The sequence below is a fragment of the Hyperoodon ampullatus genome, assembly GCF_949752795.1.
Source record: "Hyperoodon ampullatus genome assembly, chromosome: 9".
Classification (NCBI taxonomy): domain Eukaryota; kingdom Metazoa; phylum Chordata; class Mammalia; order Artiodactyla; family Ziphiidae; genus Hyperoodon; species Hyperoodon ampullatus.
Genome location: NC_136922.1, coordinates 34,025,504 through 34,050,165, shown reverse-complemented (window position 1 = coordinate 34,050,165; position 24,662 = coordinate 34,025,504). Strand labels below are relative to the sequence as shown.

The 24,662-nt window shown below is 37.8% G+C and overlaps 1 protein-coding gene across 3 annotated transcripts in view; it reads right to left on the bottom strand.

The window, feature by feature from the left end:
* RAPGEF5 (Rap guanine nucleotide exchange factor 5) overlaps positions 1 to 24,662 on the bottom strand; it is a gene marked incomplete at both ends in the record, with an annotated part of 215,021 nt that overhangs the window by 125,665 nt on the left and 64,694 nt on the right. For all 3 annotated transcript variants that reach the window (XM_079711491.1, XM_079711493.1, XM_079711492.1), the window contains one exon: positions 11,694 to 11,742. In XM_079711491.1, coding sequence (XP_079567617.1) covers positions 11,694 to 11,742 — 49 coding nt within the window. The remainder of the gene's footprint in view (positions 1 to 11,693; positions 11,743 to 24,662) is intronic.

Genomic DNA, 24,662 nt, shown 5'->3' with positions numbered 1-24,662 from the left:
TATGGAGCCTCATAAACATTACCTACCGCCACTGAAGTGCCCCTGCAGTGCATTTTCTTTTTAAACGGAGGCCTCTAAACCCTGCATTCCCGAGTACACTCTGCTGTGGTTATTATAATTATTCACCTCCTTGGCAAATCAGTTCCATTTACTCTCTTAATGGACATGACCATGTGGAAGGATGAAAAACAAAATCATCTTGCCTTGCTTTGTAATTTCCTAAATTCTAAGCAACCCTCAGGGTTAAAGGAGTCCAACTTCCTATGCTGGAAACTCTCAGATCTCTGGTTATTCAGGAGAAAGGAGGGCAAAGGGCTATTTTCTTTTATTGTATGTCACTGAATGGTTATTTATCATTTCGACTTAATAGCTCTAATTACAAAAGACAGTGTCATGGGATTTTTTTTTAAAGGCAATTTTCTTGGTATCCCAGTGGGAGAGTTAGGAAAAATTTATAAAGCGTCTGCTTCATGCATTTTCAATTGTTCCTGGGTTTTACCGTTGTTATTATTTTCTGGATTGTAAGATTTTTACATTTTCAAGTAACCTTTAACTTTGCACTGCCTTGAGAGTTACTGTTTCAAGACTCTTATTATGGTTTTATGCCATTAGATAAAAAAGGAAGATACAACTTGTCAACCGCTGAACTGATCACTGTTCAGTAAGAATATGCACTGGTGGAGATGGGATGAGAATGTACAAAATCCGTCAGCAAGCAGAACAGTGTCTGGAAATGTCAGAACAGGAGTTATTATAGCACCAAAGATGGGGGGAGATTTTGCAAACTTCAGCAATCAGCGTGGTGTTAGGCAAAGCTCTCTCTTCTTGGGAAAACATCGTAGATCATCAATCAATCAGGAAGACCAGAATGTTGTGTTGAATATTTTAGGGGAAAACACATGCTACTTCTTTCCTCTTGGTTGACAAATGCTAAATAGCACATTTGTTAGTGCGGCTAACGAGACAATCAGTGTGGGTCTGTGCTGACCATGAAGGAGAGTGATGGCCACTGCCACCACAGCATCCGGGAGGCGGCAAAAGGGAAGGAAAGGACACAACACAAACCATGTGGAAATGTCAATTCTGAGAGGACAAGGTGCGCCCTATAAGGACAGGCTGGGAAAGACTTGGAAAATTTTAAGTGATTGAAAATATCACTAAAAATTAAGCATAATATCGTAATTGCTTAAAATACAGCTAACAGACTTCTGCCATTATAAACTAGTATTTTCTAGCTTGAACATTCATTATTAGAGATTAGATGAAAAAAAACTATTCAAGAGAAGACTACTACAGCTTTTACTTTTAAGAGCATTTAAATTTTTTCAATAACAAGTTAATCCCAGGAAACCAGAAATGTAGAAGGAGTTTGAGATAGCAATAAATGTACCAGCACGTAAGCCTGTCTTTGCTGCCCCTTAATTTTATTATTACCATCTATACTCTAAAATCCCATTTTATTGTGCATTCTCCTATATATGAGCAATGTGTTCACGAGAGGATTAAAGATAAAGTCAATCACTGCGCTACATTAAAAGAAGAATCTATCAACTAAAAAGTAAAAAGTTAGAGGACCATAAAAGTTGGAGCAATTCCATAGGCTTAATGGTTATTTTTTTCCTTCTAAATGTGCAAAAGGAAAAGCCTGTCTCTGCTGTTAAAAATAATCAGTCATGCGGGCTTCCCTGGTGGCGCAGTGGTTGAGAGTCCGCCTGCAGATGCAGAGGACAAGGGTTTGAGCCCCGGTCCGGGGAGATTCCACATGCCGTGGAGCGACTGGGCCCGTGAGCCATGGCCGCTGAGCCTGCACATCCGGAGCCTGCGCTCCGCAACGGGAGAGGCCACAACAGTAAGAGGCCCGCGTACCACAAAAAAAAAAAAAAAAAAAAAAAAAAATCAGTCAATCTATTTCATTTCTCATGACAAAGTGACAGGGATGGCTTTTCTTTTGGAAGCTTCTGCCCTGAAGGAGAATATGTCTCTTCAGTTGTGTCAGACCTCAAGCCTCACTGCAGAGCTTCCTGTCAACACTGACTTCCCCCCAATCCCACAGACAGGGGGCCTAAGGAAGGGCGGGAGCCTAAAACTGCTAAAGTTCCTACAACGTGTTATTGGTGACCAGTGATTGTTACCAACAGGAGATCTTCAAAGCTGGGAATTTAGCCAGGCTCTCAGGGTGATAAAAGGCCCTCAGCTTGTCTGATGGGTCCACCATGATTACCAGATCCAGGGGTCACCTGCTTGGATGTTTTACACACACACAGTTCAGTGTATAGCAAATAGTAATAACCAGGTTGTAGAAATCACATACCCATTCAAATGACTATTTAAGCTTCAGCACAGGATTCAAAGATGATTAAACAAACAAGAGGATTTCTAAGGCTAGGAGAAACAATTTAACACGAATGTAAAACAATGGCTTCCCTCTCATCCTTTCTGGTCTATTAAAAATAAGAAAGTTTCTTAAAAGCTAAAACTAAACACAACAGGTGAAACCATTTTATACAATTTTATGTTATATATATTTTAATATCCCAAAGAAATAATAAATCTTGGCACAAAAATAACACTTTAACCTGAATCCCTGGATGATTTAAGAAAGAAGAAAAAAATTGCTGCTACCTACTACTTGAAAAATGTCAGTTTTCAATCTATTCTTTTCCTTTCCACAAACCACATCTTTACTCCCCATAATCCAAAAAATTCCTAACAAGGGAGGGGACATTGTGTAGTTGGGAAAACCAGAGACTGGATGCTGGAAAGCCTGGGCTTGTGTTCTGGCTGCAGCCTCTCTAGCCTGTGTGCTCTCTGGCACAACAATTCACCTCTAAACCGTGAGATTGGGACAATACAAACAATTCCTCCTGTGGCGAGTACCCTGCCCAGTAGCCATTCCCTCTTCTGCTGGTTTTCTTTGGGGAGCCACACCTGCTCTAGCCTCAGTCCGTGGGTCTCGTGGGAGGCTGACTTAACCTCTCTATCCTGCAACCTCTCTATCTTGCCCTCCAACCATGTGTCCACTGCTACAGAGATGGGCATTCCACCCTTCCACCAAGGTCCCCACCAAGACTTCTGTTGGACCTACCAGAAAGAGGTTCTCTCTGCTGAGACTGATTAACTCCACAGATTCCCTGAGACAGTAAATTCCCTTGGTGGTTTTTAGCTTGTTTATCTCTCACTTGTACCTAGAAGAGTCCTGAATAAAATATTCCCAAGGTTGTGACTCCATTAAGGATAATGAAGGAAATTAATGAAAGTACTCATTGTTATAATTAAACACTGGAGCTGGAAGGAATCTCTAAGGTTCCCACATTCTACACCTACCCCCTCACGATACAAATTGGAATCGCTTTACAAAAGTCACAATGACATTTAATGGTATAAACAGAGCCTTAGAACCCCTTCTTTCTTTCCCAAACATTAATATCCTTGCTACTTAGTTTTAAAACACTTAACTAGATATGGGCTAGGCAGAGAGAGTGAAATATATAAAAACTGCCAAGAGGGTTTACCAATATGAGATTTCTGGCTTTCCAGAAATAGAAGCCCACCATGGCACAAATTTCATATGATCTAAAGATAATGAGAGCTAAACGTGCTTTGGCTGTGGATTCCCTTGAAAAGGGGAAGAAACATATCTCCCAAGGCTCTAACTAGTGAACAATTAGCAGTAGAATAAGCAATTCAACAAAAAAGAAAGAAGTGTAAAGATATCTGTGCTAATTTTTTAAAATCCTGTGAAGCCTTAAAATGCTATTCACATTCACTAAGGTTAGCATTTAGAGGAGAAAACTAAAGGCACATCCTAATAATGGGCTCTTAGAAAATTACAACAAAATGGATTTTTTACTAAGCTAGAGCCTTGAATCATTTATATAATCTATTGCTTGACAGTTACTTTTATTTCTGTTTGTATGGTGAGCTGAAACCAAAAACTTTTTCTTTATACTAATTCTTGTTTTAATAACCCTTCACAGTGAGACATAAATCTGGCATGACCACCTGAGCCCTAATTAACAGTTTTACTGCAAGACAGATATTAGGGTAATCAATTCCTTCTGTCAAGCCCCAGATGTGCCAACTATCATTTTAATACTTTTTTTATTAGAAGTATACCAGCTTCTTTTTCTTCTTCCTTAAAAAAAAAAACTCAAAATAGTTTTAAAAAACAGCAATGAGCATACATAGGAAGTACCATTCTACAGCTAAAATTCTGTTTAATTAAGGCTGTGCTTAATAGTTCTTCATTTTATCACCTCCTAACTACTCAGTAATCCATTTTCCTTTTTCAGACAGCTATTGACTTAATTTTTTTATTTATGAAACATACACTGTGGTTTAAAAATAGCAAGAGCCATATTTGTCCTTGCTCTCCATTGTACCCTCATGCCTTACAGTGTACCTGGCATACAGTAGGTGCTCAGTTAGAATTTGATAAAGGAATGAAGGCAATAACCTATGACTTAGGCTCTCATACTTTGCCACTTATTTTTCATCCACTCTCAATGCCAACTCAAACAGCGAGAGCGTAGGGCGAATCAGGTAGATATCTCCTTATTTCCATATTTGAATTCTCTGAATATTGTAATATCACCTTGTTGGTTAATTTTTGCCCCTAGGTTGTTTCCCAAACTTGTTGTGGTTTGGGGAATGTATGACAGAAAAGTCTGTTTTTCTCTAAAACTATCTTCTCTGCTTATACTACTTTTCTAATCAGAAAACATATTCAGTTTTGTCAGGGACAAAATAAGAATGCCAACTATCTTTTTATTATTCAACTTACATCATAGGACCCTAGCTCATGAAATAGTATGAGGGAAAAAAAGGAGTTATATGGATTGGTAAGATAGAGGTAAAATAGTCATAATTGACAGATGCTGTATTTGCCCATACAGAAATCCCAAGATAATTTTTAAACAAGCTATTGGAATTCATTTGAGTTCAACACTTTTGCTAGCCACAAAAGCATGAGTTCTCATATAGCAAAAGTAACCAATTAGAAAAGATAATAGATGTGGATCAACAAACTGATTCAAAACTATATATGGAGAGGGAAAAGACCCAGAATAGCCAACACAATGTTGAAGGAGAAAAAGTTGGAGGACTGACATTACCCAACATCAACACTTACTAAAAAGTTACAGTAATATAGACAGTGTGGTACTGATGAAAGAATAGACAAATAGGTCAATGGAACAGGATACAGGGCCCAGAAATAAACCCATACAAATAAAGTCAAGTGACCTTTAAAAAAGGAGCAAAGGCAATAAAATGGAACAAGGATAATCTTTTCAACAAATGGTGCTGGAACTGGACATCCACACACACAATAAAAAGAACCTAGACACAGATCTTACACTTTTCACAAAAATTAACTCAAAATGGATCACAGACTTAATGTAATGCAAAACTATACAATTTCTACAATGTAATAGAAGAAAACCTAGATGACCTTAGGTATGGTATGAATTTTTAGCTATAACATCAAAGGCAGGATCAATGAAAGAAAGAAGAAAGGTAAGCTTGACTTCATTAAAATAAAAAACTTCTGTTCTTTCAAAGGCAATGTGAAGAGAATGAGAATACAAGCCACAGACTGGGAGAAAACATTTGCAAAATATATCTGAAAAAAGGACTGTTATCTAAAATATACAAAGAACTCTTAAAACTCAACAGCAGTAAGAAAACAAGCAACCTGACTAAAAAATAGGTCAAAGACCTTAATAGACACCTCACCAAAGACGATATAAAGATAATAAATAAGCACATGAAAAGATGTTTCATAGCATATGTCATCAAGAAAATGCAAAGTAAAACAACAAAATGTGCAACACTGACAACAACAAACACTGGTGAAGATATGGAGCAACAGGAACGCTCATTCACTGCTGGTGGGAATGCAGAATAGCAGAGCCACTTTAGAAGATAGTTTGGCAACTTCTTACAAAACTCAACATACTCTTACCATACGATCCAGAAATCACACTCCTTGTTATTTACCCAAAGTAGTTGAAAACTATGTGTCCGTGGGTGTGTAATTGAAACCTGCACACAGATGTTTATAGCAGCTTTAGTCATAATTGCCAAAACTTGGAAGCAACCAAGATGTCCTTCAGGAGGTGAACAAATACATAAACTGTGGTACATCCAGACAATGGAATATTATTCAGTGCTAAAAAGAAATGATCTATCAAGCCATTAAAAGACATGGATGAACCTTAAAGGCCTATTACTGAGTGAAGAAAGCCAATCTGAAAAGGCTACATACTGTATGATTCCAACTATATGACATTCTGGAAAAGGCAAAAACTATGGAGACAGTAACAAGATGAGTGATTGCCAGGGGATGGGAGTAGAGAGGCACAAACAGGTAGAGGAGAGGGAATTTTTAGGGCAGTGAAATTATTCTGTGTGACACTATAATGATAAATACATGTCATTATACATTAGTCCAAACCCATAAAATGTACAATACCAAGAGTGAACCCTAAAGTAAACTATGGACTGTGGGTGATACTGATGTGTTAATGTAGGTTAATGATTATAACAAATGTACCCCTCTGAGATGATGGCAGTAAGTGGGCTGTGCATGTTGGGGCAGGGGGGATATGGGAACTCTGTGTACTTTCTGCTCAATTTTTCTGTGACCTTGCAACTGCTCTAAAACATAAAGTTTATTTTTTTATACAGTGTCATGAAAGACAAAGAATGAGAAACCTTCACAAAATACGAAGAGTATAACTTTTTTTAAAAAGTTAATTCATAATAGTAACCAAAACTACAAGATACCAAAATATACATCAAGCAAAAAAATGTACGAAGCTTTAAGGAGAAATTTTTAAGACAGTACTGAAGATCTGAAAACAATGGAACGATATCCTAGGTTCATGAATGCAAATACTTATCTCCAAAGTGTCAAATTTATCTGATGACCTATAAATTCAATACACTTTAAGAAATCCCTATAGGGGTTTTCATGGAACTTGACAAAATAAAACTATGAAGAAAACAGAACAATAAGAAGAAACTTGCTTTACCCCTTAATCCCCCAAAAGTCTTCTTATAAAGTGTTGGTAACTGAAACAGGAAAGTGTAGTCAAAGGAATAAATAGATCAAAGGAATACAGAGACCAGAAAAAAATTCAAGCATATATATATATAAACTTTATATACGATAGAGTCAGCATCATATCCAATGAACACTACTGGGGTAACTGGCTTAGCATAAGGAAAACATAAAACTGGATTTCTACCTGACACCATATACTAAAATAAATTCCAGATGACTTGAAGTTTTAGACGTGAAAAACAAAACTTTAACACTGTCCATACCAAGCTACTGACCTAGCAATCCATTTTTAGTAACTTATTATGAGAAATTAATTGGTAAAGGGCAAAAAGATATATACAAGAATGTATCTTCAAGCCCTTCTATTATCATTCATAATATGAAAACTATTAAAAACAAACATACAACAAAGAATTAGTTAATAAGTTCTATGGTATCAATATAAACATACAACAGCTAACAAAAATGATACAGAGCTGTATTAGTGCATGAAAATGAATCCTATAAAAAGTGGATTTACAGATAAAGTAATCAAGGATAGTATTGATGGATACCAATGGAGTCTGTTCAGTGGAACAGAACAGAGAATCCAGAAATACACCCACAAAAATATGCCCAACATATATTTGACAAAGGTGCAAAAGCAATTCAATGGAAGAAAAGATGGTCTTTTCAATAAATGGTGTTAGAAAAATTAGAAATTCATAAGCCAAAAGAAACACAGAAGAATGTTGACATACATCTCACACCTTATATAAAGACTAACTCAAAATGGATCATGAACTCAAATATAAAACATAAAACTATAAAAACTTTTAAGGAAAAAAAAGACCCAGGAGAAAATCTTTGGCATCTGTGACTAGACAAAGACTTAACCCAAAGACATGATCCATTAAAAAATATTAATAAATTGGACTTCACCAAAATTAGAAACTTTTGCTCTGTGAAAGACTTTGATAAGAAAATGAAAAGACAGGCTATAGACTGGGAGAAAATACTTGCCTAAGGATTGCTATCTAGAATAAAGAAATCTCAAAACTCAACAGTAAAAAAAACCCTCAAACAATCCAATTAGAAAATGGGCAAAAGACATGAACAGACATTTCACAAAGAAGACATTTGGATGGCAAATAAACACATGAAAAGATGTTCAATATTACTAGCCATTAAGGCAATGCATACTAAAACTACAGTGAGATGTCACTATACACCTATTAGAATGGTTAAAATTTTTAAAAATAGTGACAACATCAAATGCTGGCAAGGATGCAAGAACCTACATCACATATACATTGCTAGTGAGAATATAAAATGGTACAGCCACTCTGGAAAACAATTTGGCAGTTTCTTAAAAAACAAAACATGCGGGTTTCCCTGGTGGCGCAGTGGTTGAGAGTCCGCCTGCCGATGCAGGGGACACGGGTTCGTGCCCCAGTCCGGGAAGATCCCACATGCCACGGAGCGGCTGGGCCCGTGAGCCATGGCCGCTGAGCCTGCATGTCCGAAGCCTGTGCTCCGCAACGGGAGAGGCCACAACAGTGAGAGGCCCGCGTACCGCAAAAAAACAAAACAAAACATGCAATTACCAAACAATCCAGCAATTGTACTCCTGGGCATTTAGTCCAGAGAAATAAAGGCTTACACTCACACAAAAACTTACACATGTAGTTTTATTCATAATGACCCAAACTGGAACAACCCCAATGCCCTTCATGGGTGAATGGTTACATATAGTGTAGCACATTCATATGATGGTATTATATTCAGTTATAAAAAGGAATAACCATTGATATACACAACAACCTGAATAAATCTCCAGAGAACTAAAGCAAGTGAAAAGAGCCACTCCTACAGGGTTACATACTGTATGATTCCATTTATCTAATATTTTTGAAATGACAAAATTATAGAAATAGAGAACAGATTGGTAATTGCAGGGGTTAAAGAGGAAACAGAGGTAGGAGGAAAGTTAGTGTAGCTATAAAAGACAAACATGGAAGATCCTTACAGTGATGTAAATGTTTTGTATCAATGTCAATATCCTGATTGTGACACTGTACGTGAGTTTCACAGGATGTTACCATTGGGGTGAGCTGGGTAAAGGGAATGTGTGATCCCTTATTATTTATTACAACTGCACGTGAATATATAATTATCACAAAATAAAAGAGCACATGTAAAAAATTATCACTTTTATAAAACTGCATATATTGTATGTATAATATCTACATATTAATAGAGAAATATCTGTAAATACATACAGAAAAGAGTATTATTGGTTATCTCTGTTGGTGAGATGATGGGTGATTTTTCAATTTCTTCTTCATACATTCATGTATTACCAAAGTTTTTCAATGACTATGCTATACTAATAAGAAAAAAATGAAGCTATTTTCATTATGAAAAAGACAAGTAATACAGACTCATTGCACACACTTTTTTCCACTGAACATTTTACTGTATTAATTCTTTGAAATATCATTCAAAAAACTATTTAACATTCCATTTCATTGATCTATCAATTTTACCATTTCTCTATTATGGGAACTTAAGGGTTGTTTCTAATTTCTTACTGTTAAAAAAAGCAATGAAATAGGTTTCTTCTATCTGAATCTTCACATGTGTCTCTGATTATGCCCAAAGCTAGACCTCCAATCATGGAGTTACTGGCTTATAGAGTAACTATACTAGAACGCACTGAAAAGTGGCTTTTCTGAAAAACTATGAATTTATGTCCCCATCCTTGGTGCATTTGTGTTTCACTCTGTCCCTGAGAGGTTGCCAATGTTGTATTCACGTTCCAAGCTCCACAGATGAAACGAGTAAGGAAAACAGACATGTTAACGTCATGGTGTAATAAAGTCAACTTCATACTAGTCTTTTACTTTGCACAAGCTACTGTGTGTGGGTCTTGCTTACTCCTCTTCATTTCTCTTCACCTCCAGAAAGTTCAAACTTCTTAGCCTGACACCTGAAACCTGCCTCTTTCTGCCTCATCCACTTGGCTGCAGCCACTCTCACATCCTTGCTGTTCCTCAAACTCATTTCACACACCTCTGCCCAGTGCTCTTGTCTGGACATCCACAAGGCTCACCCCTCAGTGACTTCACGTCTTTGCTCAAATGTGCCCTATTGGGGGCCTTCCCATCCCACGCTGTGTAAATTAGCAACCCCCTTCTCCAGTCCCATCTGTATTTACTTGCTCTGTTTTTCTCCAGCAATGACAAGAGTATATGTTTTTGATTATTTCCCCAACTTTTTCCGAAACTTAAAAAAAAAATTTTTTAACCCCTATCCTCCAAGGCACTGTCATCCCAACTCATAAAGACTCTAAGTTTTGTCTCCTTATGTTTACAGGAACCAGCATCAGCTCTAGCACAAATTATTTTTAAGACTTCCCTCCTACAACCTTTATACTGGTGTCCTTTCTCCATCTTGGCCTTCACCTATGCAAATACCCATGATCTAATCCCTGTTCTTGGAGGAGCCCTTTTCACACTGCCCAAGCTCTGTGGGTCCAGATTACTGTTCCTTGCATCTCTTCTCCACCACCCTTACAGCATCCAGTCTCTGCATCCTCTACATCAGCCAAATCAACAAAGATATAGTATAAACACAATACGCTACTTCATACTAAGGTGTGTTTGATTCCAGAGGTTACTGAGAGAAAAGCAAATTTTTACAGTTTCTAGCTAGAAAAAGGAAGATGTAAAATGTATGATTTCTGTTCTGAAGACATTTCTGTTCCACTTATTTCTTCAAACTTTGGCAACGCTTTGATTTTGTCATAGTGTCTTCACCTGAAAAGTCTTATTCTAGTTTAACATCTAGTTTAACACTATCTAAGTCTTATTCTAGCTTAACATTAATGTTAAACTAGAATGACTTCTTCTATAGGAAAAGGAGGTTCTATAGAATCTCCCTTCTATCTGTCATTCCATTTAGCAGTGACCTCCAGCCTCTGAGCAGCAAAGGATGCCTCCCCCTGACACTCCTCCTTTCAAAGAAAGTTTTTTCTACCTCATTGAGTCTCTATTTCATATCGAATTTCAGCAGAGCCTGGCTTTCTCTCCTCAAGATGTATCTGAAAGCTCCCTTTTCCTTTCCACTTATTACATCCACAGATTGTTTCCTAAGGTATTAGGAATCAGATCCACACAATCAGTCCCTACGGAAAACGCTTGCTATTAAATGTTATTAGACAATTCAATTATTTTTATAAGAAGCTACTTTGAGATAAAAAACATAAAAAAGAGACCACCATTATGTTATTTAGTTTCCTCTGTCATTATGATAGGTAATGCAATGTGGTTTGCTTTCTTTTGCTGGGTACCTAGACTTTTTCCATGCTTGCAGTGGACTACAAACATATTTTTAATTTTTAATTTCACTTTTCCTTGAAGTATGAAATAAAGCAAGGCAGTGTATGTCTAGTTTTAAAGAACTAGATATACACCTGTGCTATTTTGATGGTAGAATAAATAATTTTAAAACAAATGGAGATACTTTTCTGCATTTTATACCAAAGCTTCCTGAGATACATTCAACTGCTCACAACCACAGGACATGTGAAATATCCCCCAAAAATCAGAACCTTCCTCCAGCCCCATGAAAGACTACTCACCAGACTTCCTTGCTTTCAAAGCAATAACAGCTGCTAGCTCTCTCTGCACCTAATAAAATATTAGGGGGAAAAACCAAATTAGAATAAGAAAAATGTAGCTTTGTTTTTAGATATGCAACCAAAGTTAAGAGCTGTTGCATTAAGTTTGCTGCCATGTTTTTGTTTATTTGTTTTTAATAATATGGAAAAACCTCTGCATAGGAATTTTAGGCCAATCCTCAAAGAATCTGATGGACTTACTTTAAAAAGAAATTAAACAGTTGCCAGAATGTACACATTGGAAAACATTGGTACTTATGCCATGATGATGAGAAGTACCTCAAAAACATAACTGTGTAACATTCAGAAATAATGCAAAAAAATTATTAGAACAGGTAAAATACTGTGGCAAAGATATTAAATATTCTTTATCTCTCAAAGATTTAGTTTATACAGAAATTCTAGAAAAATTGAGGTAGGTGATCCTAGTTTAATTTGACCTCTGTTTGAATACAATGAAGGATCACTTGAGGCCTGGCGGGTGTACAGCAACCATTTCAGATATTACGCTGCATAAAAGCAAGTGCTATCAACACACAGGGCAGGTGAAATGGGGATAGGCAAGATGACCTTTAATACCCTAAGTGCCTTAAACCTCACTTATTTGTCCAGATTTTGCTTCACTCTCTCTCTCTCTCTCCCCCCAACACATATGCTTAAATCCTTTCTCAAAAACATTCTCAAAGAGGAACATAAAACAGAGACCAAAAAAGATAACCACAGTCACTTTCAAAGATAACATGGAAAAAAAAAAAGATAACATGGGGATAATCTTTGGGAAATCTATGTTTGATAGCAATAAATTTTCATAATAAGCAAGCTCATTCCTCTTCAGGACACAATCTTTTAAGCTTAGAAGAGTGTGAGTGTGTGTGTGAGTGTGTGTGTGTGTGTGTGTGTGTGTTTGCAGGGGTGGTGATACTGAGTTTGGAAGGGTCCTGCAGCTTATTATACTAATGACATTTTTAAAGGCAGAGCATGAAAGCTCAAGGTTAAAGATGACTTGCTATTGAAATCAATCTAATTTACATTGATGTACGTGAAGGCAAAAGTAGCCCAGTGAGTCACTGGGACTCTGTTTAGGACCAGTTTCACAATGGCCAGGGTATCATCATCCCTGAAGAAGGCAGCCTCCCCCCACCATACTGCTTTACTGCTGTGCTTTCCCTGGCTGGCTACTATGAATGCCATTCAAAAGGGTATATATACTCCTGATTTAACTGATTCGTCAATTCCTTAAGACTTTCTCAGGAAAATTATATTGTAATCAGAAGATAATCTGTCCCTTTCTAACCATGGGAGTCTTGAGATCCAAAAATACTCATGGGTAGAAGAATTTATAGTTGAAGAGCTTATGGGGGAAAAGAGAGCTGGGGGAGATAGGAGTGATGATTAATCAGAGGAAAGCCTTTATAAATACTTGTATGTGTAGTAATAAAACAGCAACAAAATAAAATATAAATTAGTGCCTATTTTATATATTTGAAATTACGTGTAAGGTTTATCGTAGTAACAGCATCTCTCTTCAGAATTTTCCTGTTACAGTGTCACAAATGTTTGGGGGTAGACAAAGATGCAGATTAGAAACACTCACTGGGACCTTGTGGATGGCTTCCTGATTTTATGAGCTTCTAGGCTCAGAGACAGGAAAAAAGCAGAGATGGAAAAGGATGCAGAAGGTGGATCACTTAATTTGCATACAGAGGATCAAAAACTGTCTTCTCCACCCTCCATCAGTCTTCCATACTTGATATTCTCGTCATGAGAGCTTCAGTTTTTCTTTCTCAAATTAGAAATAAGCCTCAAAGTAGAAATAGCTCAGAAAAGGAAATTTATATTCCCCAAACTGTATAAAACTACATCTTTTCAAAGATTTGGTACAGAAAGAAAGGGAGAAAGGGGATGAGAAAGAAACCAACATAGCACTTTTTGGGAAGCCAAGAAGATGAGAGATGAGCAGTGAGAAAGACAAGAACTTCACAGTTAAATTTACAAGGAACCTAAGCTTTTTCTTTTTTTATATTTTTCCACATAAAGTAAATGAGATTACTCTACTGTACTACACTACATCCCCTGAACATCTGCAGTCAGGGAAGACACAGAAGTGTTATGTTTCTGCCCCCGAGGGAAACTGTTCCTGACCCAAACCCCAAGGGTAGGTTATTCTTCCTCCAAAACACAAAGGGGGAAGAACAGACCAAGCAAAACACAAACTGGGTACGATCCCGTTAGAGGCTCCTATAGCATCTTCCCGGTGCTTTTTTTTTTTTTTTAAACACACCAGCAATGATGTAATTCATCATTTTCAACTGTGACTAATGCCTGTCTTCTGGGCAGAAGCTCCTCCAAGGCAGCCATCTTTTCATCACACTATCCAGGGCCATCAACACCCATTCACTGACCCACAGGAGGCGGATGCAGAGGTAACCTTAAGAGAACAGAGACAGAACCTAGGGGAGAGAAAAAGCTGCCTGAGGAAGGACAAGGAAATCCAAAGGGAAGGCACTCCCCAGTAGGAAGGGACTCGCAGCAGAAATCTTCAGAACATATTAGAAGGACTCAAAGCCTCCTTTAGCAAATAATTGTTAGGTTTATACTGAAAACTAAAACTTTGAACAACTGCAGAGACAGAGACTAGAATTTTCTTTAAGCACTAATAAGGGACCTGTTGGCATTGAAAAAGAAATATAGCACTCCAGCACTGGTCAAGTCTTCAGGTGTCTGAAATTCTGGCCCACATTTTGATAACAACCCAGAGCAAAAACCATCCTGCTAAGATGCTCCTGAATTCCTAACATTCAGGAACTGGTTAAGATAATAAATATGTGCTGCTTTAAACCATTAAATTTGGCGGTAGTTTGTTACGCTGAAAAGTCTTTTAGAGATGGTTATTTTTTCTACTTGATCTACTTGTGTTGTTGGTTAACATAAGTTTCTCTCAACAGGACAGAAATGGAACCCTCTTCTCAGATCAGTTTCAAAAAAAAGTGTATACATATAGAGCCAAGAGCCATGTTCTGACATTCGCCATTGTTTTTATTTAATGCGGGTGCTAAACCACTGCCTAGGAAATTAGAAGAAATGCATTGTTCTTAATCTGACAGGAAGTACCTTATTACACTGGTCTTCCCTATTACAAGCCTTTCCTACTATGATCTGACCCTTGAGGCTAGATGTATTCCAGAATTCAACATTTTATATAGTTCAGAAAGGTATCCTATCTAGGGCACACCCTCAGTGAGGTCTTGGGCAGTAACTTATAATAAGAAATCAGACACATTAATATTTCTGCGGGGACACATTAAAGGCAGGGACCCACTGTGTCCCCCTTTGCCTGGCAAAGTAATAAAGCTCTCCTTTTCTATTTCACCCCCCGTCAAAAAAAATTTTCTGCAATGAAATGTATGATTATTCATACCAAATGGGATAAAGACAGACTGGGAAAGGCCTCAGGATTTTCTACTAAATATATTCAGTTTAGGTTAGATTTTTGCCACCAAGTAAGTTATGAAACCCTATTCTTTTTCAGGGTTTTTATTTTTCAGAGCTGTCAATAATGGATTGTAAACCTCTATTAATTTTACACTAAAAGTTTCTCTCCATCTTTTTCTCTTGTATCTTTTTGTCAAATACCTATGTAGTCAGTAAGTTCTGTCTACCAAGAAATGCTTTCTTTAAATAGCTTGGATTTTCATCTATTTCAAACCTGACTGCACATGAGAATCACTTGGGGAGCTTTAAAAAAACAATTGATACCTGGGCCCCAACTAAATCAGAATCTCTGGGGAAGAGGTCCAGCCAACAGTATTTGCTGCTGCTGCTGTTTCCATGTTCCCTAAGTGATTCTATCTAGGTTGTATCCAGGGTTGAGAAGCACTGCTCTATTTAATAAGATATCTTTGTTTCCCCAAGACTCAACCTTTTAATCTTATAATCATTTCAACTCACAATCAATCTTTACTTTTTATTTTGTTCTCCTCTAATTTAATTCATTTGTAAAGGAACATGGCCTTCACTGTGTTTTAGGTATTAAATTATGATATAATCCAATCAAATGATAAGATTCAGTTACTACATCAGCAGTTTGACAGACACGATCTACTCAAGCACAAGGAAAATTGCAAGGGAGCTTTTTAAGAAGCTTAAACTTTAAAACGTAGTTTACTCAGTATAAAAAGAACCATGTAACTCAAAACACATCTGCAGCTTCGGGTATATTTGCTCTTGTGAATATTTAAAGAGAGGATAATTAAGGGAATGATAAAACACATCTCTAATTTTTCTCTCTCCTCTGGGTACTCACCAGAAATTTTAAAATGTTTTAAAATGCTGAAATGTTTTGGCTTTCTATCTTCAATAACCAGCAGGACTGTTCACAAAATAGCCCTGAAATTCAACAAGAATCAGAGCCAGTCTTAGTTCCAGTATTTTGTCTTTTTTCTCTGGCACTTTATAGTGCCTTCAGCCTCAAAACATAAATGCTCGAAAAGCTGTTTTGCATCAGTACAAGACTCAAGAGGCAACAGAAAGTGTCAAATGCAAACCCTGAGTGCCAGGGATCACGTCCATGGGAGAGATTAACTGAGAAGACATGGCAGCCTTCCTGGAGGAACAGACCCTTGAAAACCAAGTGTGAAGCTGGATGGAAAGTCAGCAAAGGTCACTGTGGGAGGGCAGATCAACAGTGGCAAAAGTCTTACCTAACCACAGGGCCATTCTTGAAAACTAACTTTAAATAGGATCATGAATTCACAAATTCCCTAAAGGATTTTAGTAAATCTATTAATCTTAGAAACATTTAAATGTTGATACCATGATAGAAATGTTTTTAAAACACAGAACCCATTTTCTCAATTACCTAAATTAAATGTAAGAAGAAACATAAGCCAATACTCTTCCCTGTTTTATTCCCAACTATACTTACTTTTAAAACACTATAAAATCTTAAGATAGTATGGACTTAAAGAATTCTAGAAAAATAAATAAATATGCTTCTTAAAGCCATCAACGTACTTTTGGATAAGACACAAACTGAGCAGTGATGGTGGCTAGACTTCTGTCCTATGAAGGAATAACCATGGGCTCAGTGACAATTTTCTTTGTTCCTTGGAGGCCTGTTTTCGTATTTCTAAGTTCATTATTTTGTTCTGAAGAGTTAATATTGCCACAAGAATGACACATGGATAATCTTGTGACTGCCTGTTAATGTCAACCAATAATTAGAAAATTAAGAAAGTTATTTATTTGTCTAGACAGTACTGCTCTCCATCTAATAGTTTACTTAACAAATAGTTCTTTTCCTAATAATTGCTCTCGCCATATCGAAGATGTGTTTGCTAAGCATGCTGGAATGATAAAATATGCTTATGCTTATTCATCTATTTCAAGGCTATTAGGGATATTTTTTAAATTTCATATAGATATTGTTGAATACATACAGATATGCCTATTCATTTTATTATAACTTAGACAATAGCTGACCATTCAAAGACTAATACATATATAGAAGTGTCCTGAAACTAACAAAATAAAGTGGAATAAAGTCCTACACACAGGTTTTTTAAGTCTGGTATTTAAGTCTGCTATGCATACATACATCTACTATGAGACAGATTCACATGAAAAAGATGTGATAATTTTTAGTTGATCATAAGCATGGTGTAAGTTAACAATGGAAACGTGATTATTTAGAAGTGGATAACAATGTTTTTAGGAATATTACTAAAATAACATTCAGGTCAGCAAAAAATGATGGACTCCAGAAAAATCAACATCTGGATTGTATTTGGTTTGAAGTACCATTTGTTTAGGTTTATGAGGAGTCGAGAGCATCCAAAGGAGGACAACCACAGGCTGGTCACCTCCTTGTAGACAGTGAGATGGATGTAGCAGTCTTCATCTACCTTGTCCTCTCTGCAGGGTTTGGCAGGTTACCCATCCCCCTCTTCTTGACCACTGGGATTCCATGACACCATATGCTCCAGGCTTTTCTCTTTTCTCTCTGACTGCTACTTCTCTTCTCCCAAGGCTTCCCTTTCCTCTGTCTTGGTTTTGATGATCCTCAGTGATCTATCCTTAGCCCTCTAGACCTTCTTCTCTTTCTGTTCATTCTCTCTAGGCAACCTCATTTACTCACAGGGCTTCAATTATATCTGCACCTCCAGGGCCCGAAAGTCTCATATCCATCCACCTCCAAGACCTAAATGTCCCACTAGCAGCTCAAACTCAACATTTCCAAATGTGAAGTCACTGTCTTACCACTTTCCTCCACCCCATAAATCTGCTCCATGGCCCATACCCCCAGTCAGTGAATGGTACCACCATGTACCCACGGTCTCAAGCCAAGAAGTGAGGTATCCTTGATTTAGCTCAGTCCACCATCTTCTCCCAACTCAGACCACTGTCTCTCATTTATCTCTCTTCATACCACATCATATATTATATAAGATATAATCCTGTATCTCTCGCTAAAAAACTCTTCAAAGACTTCCCATGACACCAAGACAGAGTCCAATGTCTAATACTGCATATATAGTATTCTTTTCATCTGGTCTTCAGTATCATCTATTTCCATACCTCTTCTTAAAATCCATGTCTTAAAAAAAAAAATCCATGTTCCAGCCTTAGTAAAATAGAACACTTGCAATTCTGTGAATGCGCCATGGTCTTTCTTTGCTCTGAGACTTCCCACGTGCTCTTCTATCTGGAATGCCTCCCCACCTCTCTACTTTGTGTGGCTGTCACTTACTTGTCCTTCGGGTCCCAACCTAGCTGTCGTCTTCTCATGAGTCCCCCACCTCCCCCAATGGAGTGAAGTCCTCCCTGTTTATTCTCTGATAGCATTCTATACGTACCTCAGTTGTAGCACTACCACATGCTAGTGAAATCTCCTCTTTAGCTGAGGGTCTCCAACAGTAGACTGCAAGCCCACTGAAATAGACTCCTTTATTCATCATTCTGACCATGACTCCTAGTACCACTCCTGACATGTATTTGTGATCAGGAATACAAGTCAAGTATTTGCAGTTGTTGCTGAGAACAGAAGACTTAGGGGGAGCATGATCATTAGCTTCAAATATTTGAAAGGGTCAGGGTAAAATTCAGAACAATGGAGAGAAGCTGCAGAAAGGCATGTTTTAGCCCTACAAACATTCAAATAATTAGAGTTATCACAGTGGAAATGGTCTACTATGTGAGGTTCAACAGAAGATGCTTTATAAGGGAAGGTAGATATCAGAAGCACCCCGACCAAGGATTTGTTCTAAAGATTTGTTTTATGACTGCCTCCTATCCAAATCATTCACTATAAAAAGAGAACAAGCATGAGCCTCCTGAGAGAAGCCATATCTGTCAGCCTGCAGTTGAACAGTTGGTGATGTTATAGCAATCTAATCTACCCAACAGACATAGAGGGAGTGCAAATCTTAACAAACAGATGAAAAATAACTGTTGGAGTCCGTTCCTTACTGTGGAAATCTCCTAAATTTCATGGCACAAAGAACAGGAGAAGCTATAGATGTACTGGCTGAATGAAATCTGAAGAGAGCAAGCAAATGACACTGACATCTTTTCAAAAGAGCAGGTATATCTGCTCCTTCAGCCTTCAAAGCTGTTCTTACAATTCTTGATATAGCAATTTCCCCAAAGCCCTAACTGCTGATCAACATGAATTTTTTGACAAATAAAAATTTCATATATACGAAATGTGTTTTAAGGAAACAAGTATACATTGGACATTCTGCGTTTTGCTATAGCAATGAAATAAAACATTGATTATGTGTACATCATTAAATTTAAAAATATTTTTCATCTCAAGCTATTTTTTTCCATTTTCCGGTAAGACCAGAGTATTTTCAATCTATGTCACATTTAAATGATTCCTCAATAGATTTATATGATATAATTTATTTAACAAAGTATCTTTAAAGACAATATAATTTGCAAACTCATGTCTTAGTATGTCTTTTATTTCATATTATATGTTATTCCTTACATGTCTTTTCTCAGTCATCATGCTCTTTGGAACTAAGTTTCTAAACTGTACCAAGAGTGTAAGTTCAACACTAGACATTCTAGGGATCTTCTATGGTAAGGATCTTGCATCTGTAGGGGTTAGGTCCTATAGAACCTTGCAGGGATGTTATATTAGAAACTCTTGCGTTGGCATGAATCCAGATCAACTAAGACCCTTTCCAATTAGACAGTCCATCTACAAAAACCGCTAACATAGGAGGGCTTCCTGGAAGAACAAGATTCAGAACGCAAGATCCAAAAGCCTAAAACAGGACTAGGAAATCTCCTATGCCAACCTTGAGAGAAATTCTGGGATTCTGGTTGTTGAGGCTGAATCACAGCTCTCCACCCCACAGCACAGGACTGCTGTGAACATTAAATGAGTTAATACCTATAAACCATCTGGGAATGGTGCCTGAAACAGTAAGTACTATCTGAGTGTTAGCTATCATCATCACATTACTGTAAGTAATATAGTTGAGCTTAACAATAAATTATAAGAGCAAAGTCCAATCTCTAGCTGCTTTAATATTTCATATGTTTAAGACCCTTCTTCCCACCTAAATTTTGAACTCCCTGACAACCAGTAATGCTTCTGCTTATAATATTCCACCTACATGGCCCCCACATTGCAACTAGCATAAAAGGGACGGATATGTTTCACCGAAAAGTTGTGAACAGTGTCTACAGAGCTTGTACTTCTAAAAGCTTTAAAAATAAGCTTTTAGATTTCCACAGAATTCCGAAGCTTTAACAGATGTGTGAAAGACAGACTTTAGTTTTAGAAATTCACTTTGAAACCTCAGAGGGATCAACTGACCAGCTGTGGCCTGGCAGCTTTTGACATCTGAGACATAACTGCTGATTAATGAATCAATGGATTGCAGATATGTATTCAACAAGGAGTGTGTATTAATTTGGTATTTCTGCCATAGCAAATCACTACCCGTTTAGCAGCTTAAGAAAGAGGACATCCATTTATCATCTCATATTTCCATAGGTCAGGAGTCAAGGGACAGCACGGCTCAACTGGATCCTCTGCTTAGAGACTCATGAGGTCAAAAATCAAGGCATGGGCAGGTCTGTGTTCCCTACTAGAGGCTCTGGGAGAGAATTAAATTCCAAGTGCATCCAGGTTGTTGGCAGAATCTGGTTCCTGCTTCTGTAGGACTGAGGTGCCCATTTCCTTTCTGGTTGTCACCTGGCACCCGCCCTTGGCTCCTAGAGGCCTCTCGCTGATCTCTGCACGTGGACTCCTACTTCTCAGAGCCAGTGACACCGCGCTGAGTCCTTCTCGTGCTTAGGTTTTTTCTTTACTCTCTCTTCTGCCATTTCTCTTTGATGCCTACCAGAGCAAGGTCTTTGGATTAGACTGGGTCCATGCGGACAATCCAGGTCTGCAGCCTTATTTATATCTGCAAAGTACCTTTTACCATGTAATGGAATATTTACAGGTGCCAAGCAGCACATTCATCTTTAGGACCATTCTACCTACCACAGAATGACAACACAGAGCCTCAGAGCCCTCCTGAAAAGCTAGCCCTCAACACCTTTTTAGGGTTTCATAGTAACATGTTAATAGAGTCTAGTCCTGGAACATGATTTAACTGGTGTAACATCTTTACCAGGGCACACCTCTGAGTTCACACAATGGAACCCGAAGACTTGAGAACCAGTCTGAATAAATTTCTAAATTACTAAACCATGCAGCCATGTTTACACTATTTAATGATTCCTAACGGGTTAAAAATTAAAGTGCTGTTTAATATAACTTCGTAGGTTTCATTTTGTAAAATTCTTCAAATAAGGAGGGAACTCTATATACTACTATACATAAAATGGATAACTACTGACAACCTACTGTGTAGCACAGGGAACTCAATGCTCTGTGGTTACCCTAATGGGAAGGAAATCTAAAAAAGAGTGGTTATATGTATATGTATAAGTGATTCACTTTGCTGTACAGCAGAAACTAACACAACATTGTAAAGCAACTATATTCCAATTAAAAAAAAAAAGGGAACGCTATAATCAAATCCCAAATACAACCGGTTGAGATCTATTCAGTAACTATGAAGTATTTTAAGTGAAGATAATAGAAACAATTGCTTTTTGAACCCTAAATTATTATTTTTAATTAATGTGGCCTCTTAATACTTCCTGTCTCAAATGCTTTATCTCTCCAATGCAAATGACAGTACACTCTGCTATCGAGGCTGAAATGTGACAGTGCATGAAAAGCATGAGCAGAATGCCTGCACAAGGTAAGAACTCAGCAAAAATCACCCATTCTTTGCCTTTTACCCAGATCTCACTTGGTCTTCTTAACAACAGGCTAATAAATTAACATCTGCAAGCAAGTTTCCTCAATAATTTTCCCACATAGAAGTTCACCTCTGGGACTTCCCTGGCGGCGCATTCATTAAGAATCTGCCTGCCAACGCAGGGGACACGGGTTCGATCCCTGGCCCGGGAAGATCCCACATGCCACGGAGCAACTAAGTCTGTGCGCCACAACTACTGAGCCTGCGCTCTAGAGCCCTCAAGCCACAAATACTGAGCCCATGCGCCACAACTACTGAAGCCCACGCGCCTAGAGCCCATTCTCCCCAACTACTGAGCCCACACACCACAACTACTGAAGCCCACATGCTCTAGGGCCCACGTGCCACAACTACAGAGCCTGTGTGCTGCAACACTGAAGCCTGCACGCCTAGAGCCCATGCTCTGCAACAAGAGAAGACACTGCAATGAGAAGCCCGCGCACTGCAACAAAGAGTAGCCCCAGCTCACCACAACTAGAGAAAGGCCGCGCGCAGCAACGAAGACCCAGAGCAGCCAAAAAAAAAAAAAAACTTCATCTCTGTGTTGTTTACAATAGAAAAGATGGAAAATAACCACAATGTTCAAAAATCAGGGGATGATAAATCCGTGGAATGGGGTACTATGAACCCCTACAAATGTGGTAGGAGGTACTATTAACACTGAAAATATATTAAGTGAAAAGAACAGACCACAAAATAAAAGGGTCATTTTATTTTACACATTTTACAAAAAATATACACGCAAGAAAAATAACCTAGAAAGTAACAAACACTAAAGTGTTAATAATGAGTTATTTCTAAGTGGTTTCATTCTGGGCATCTTTTTTATTCTGGAATTTTAAAAAGTTATTAAGTCTTTATATTCAAGTTAATCCAAATGTCAGATAAATTTTTAAAATTTGCAAAGTATAATCCACAGTAATGACAACTCACTACCAAATTTACCATTTTTTTTTTTTTTTTTTTTAAGCGGTACGCAGGCCTCTCACTGTTGTGGCCTCTCCCATTGCGGACCACAGGCTCCGGATGCGCAGGCTCAGCGGCCATGGCTCACGGGCCCAGCCGCTCCGTGGCATGTGGGATCTTCCCGGACCGGGGCACGAACCCATGGTCCCCTGCATTGGCAGGCGGACTCTCAACCACTGTGCCACCAGGGAAGCCCTTACCACCCTTTTGACACTTACAAATATAGGAATAGAGTTCACCCGATTTCTACCCAGTATCCACATAAAATTTCCTTATATTCTGATTTTTATAACAACATAAGATAACAAACTAATTTAAAATCTACCTTATTCTATCACCACCAAAAACTCAAGTAGTTTTCACTTTTTTATATGCCTCCTGGTCCTGCTTCACATATGGACATACTATTTAAAGCTATGCCATTAAGTATGCAAAATTACATTTCATCTAAGCAGCGATAAGAAGTTCTATTTTAAACAAATGCACAAAGTAGAAACCCAACACGAAATATTCAGGGATCACCTTTTAAAGCTCCTTCCACTTCCCTCAGATAGGGTTTCACAGGAACACTTCACAAACCCATAACTGCAAATATACAAATTTTTTTGACTTTTTAATTTTTTAAACTGAATATAGTTGATTTACAATGCTGTTAGTTTCAGGTATACAGCAAAGTGATTCACTTCATATATGTTTTTTTCAGATTATTTTTCCCTTGTTTATATACAAACTGATAGCTAAATGATCTATTTCTATTCCTTGTCAATTAAAAGTGCTTATGTTTTCTATGTGTATTGCAGGTAAAAATTATTATCTCCATCTTGGAAACAGATACCCAAAGACCATAATATACTGTATATGTAACATACACACACACACACACACACACACACACACACACACACACACACTTCTTCCCCTATTAACAAGGGATTCATCAAGACACGTTTTATTCTTGAATGGGTTCTGCACACTGACATCTTTCTGAACTAATGCTTTTAAATAAATACCCCTACACTGGGTTCATTGCAGTAGGCAAAAGACATGTACTATGATGTTCACCAAAACCAACTTGACAAGGCTACAGTTAAATTAGGTTACCACATGATCTGGGCATGTGCAGATGGTTTCTTTGGAAGTAGAGACAATAACTTAATAACTATTTTAAAAAGCGGTGTGCATGTACATCTGTATCTTTCAGTATTTAGGGATCTATTCCCAGGATGAAGAAAATCACTTTGATGTATGATAGACATAGAACATATTAAGCCTTTGTTATTGACAAAGGAGAGAAAAATACCATTCAGCTATCTGTTCACATGTTGACAATCATCGGCTTTGTGGCATGTTACTGTGAGATCCTCCCTGAGGGAAACTGAAGGAGCTTTATTTAAAAAGCTCTCCAAGTGGTCCTAGAGACTTAAAAATCCACGGCCAAAGGCACCTTGAACACTGTAACAGCTGATCAGGGTAGCTCTAAAGCACAATGAGGGAAGGTACTAACAAGCCCCACGGCTTCTTATGAATACCAAGAACAAGGAATACTACACCAAGAATGTGCTACAAGTCCTCTGGGGCCTTCTTAATGCTCTTTGAAACCAGAGCTGTCTTCCAAGGCCTCACCTGA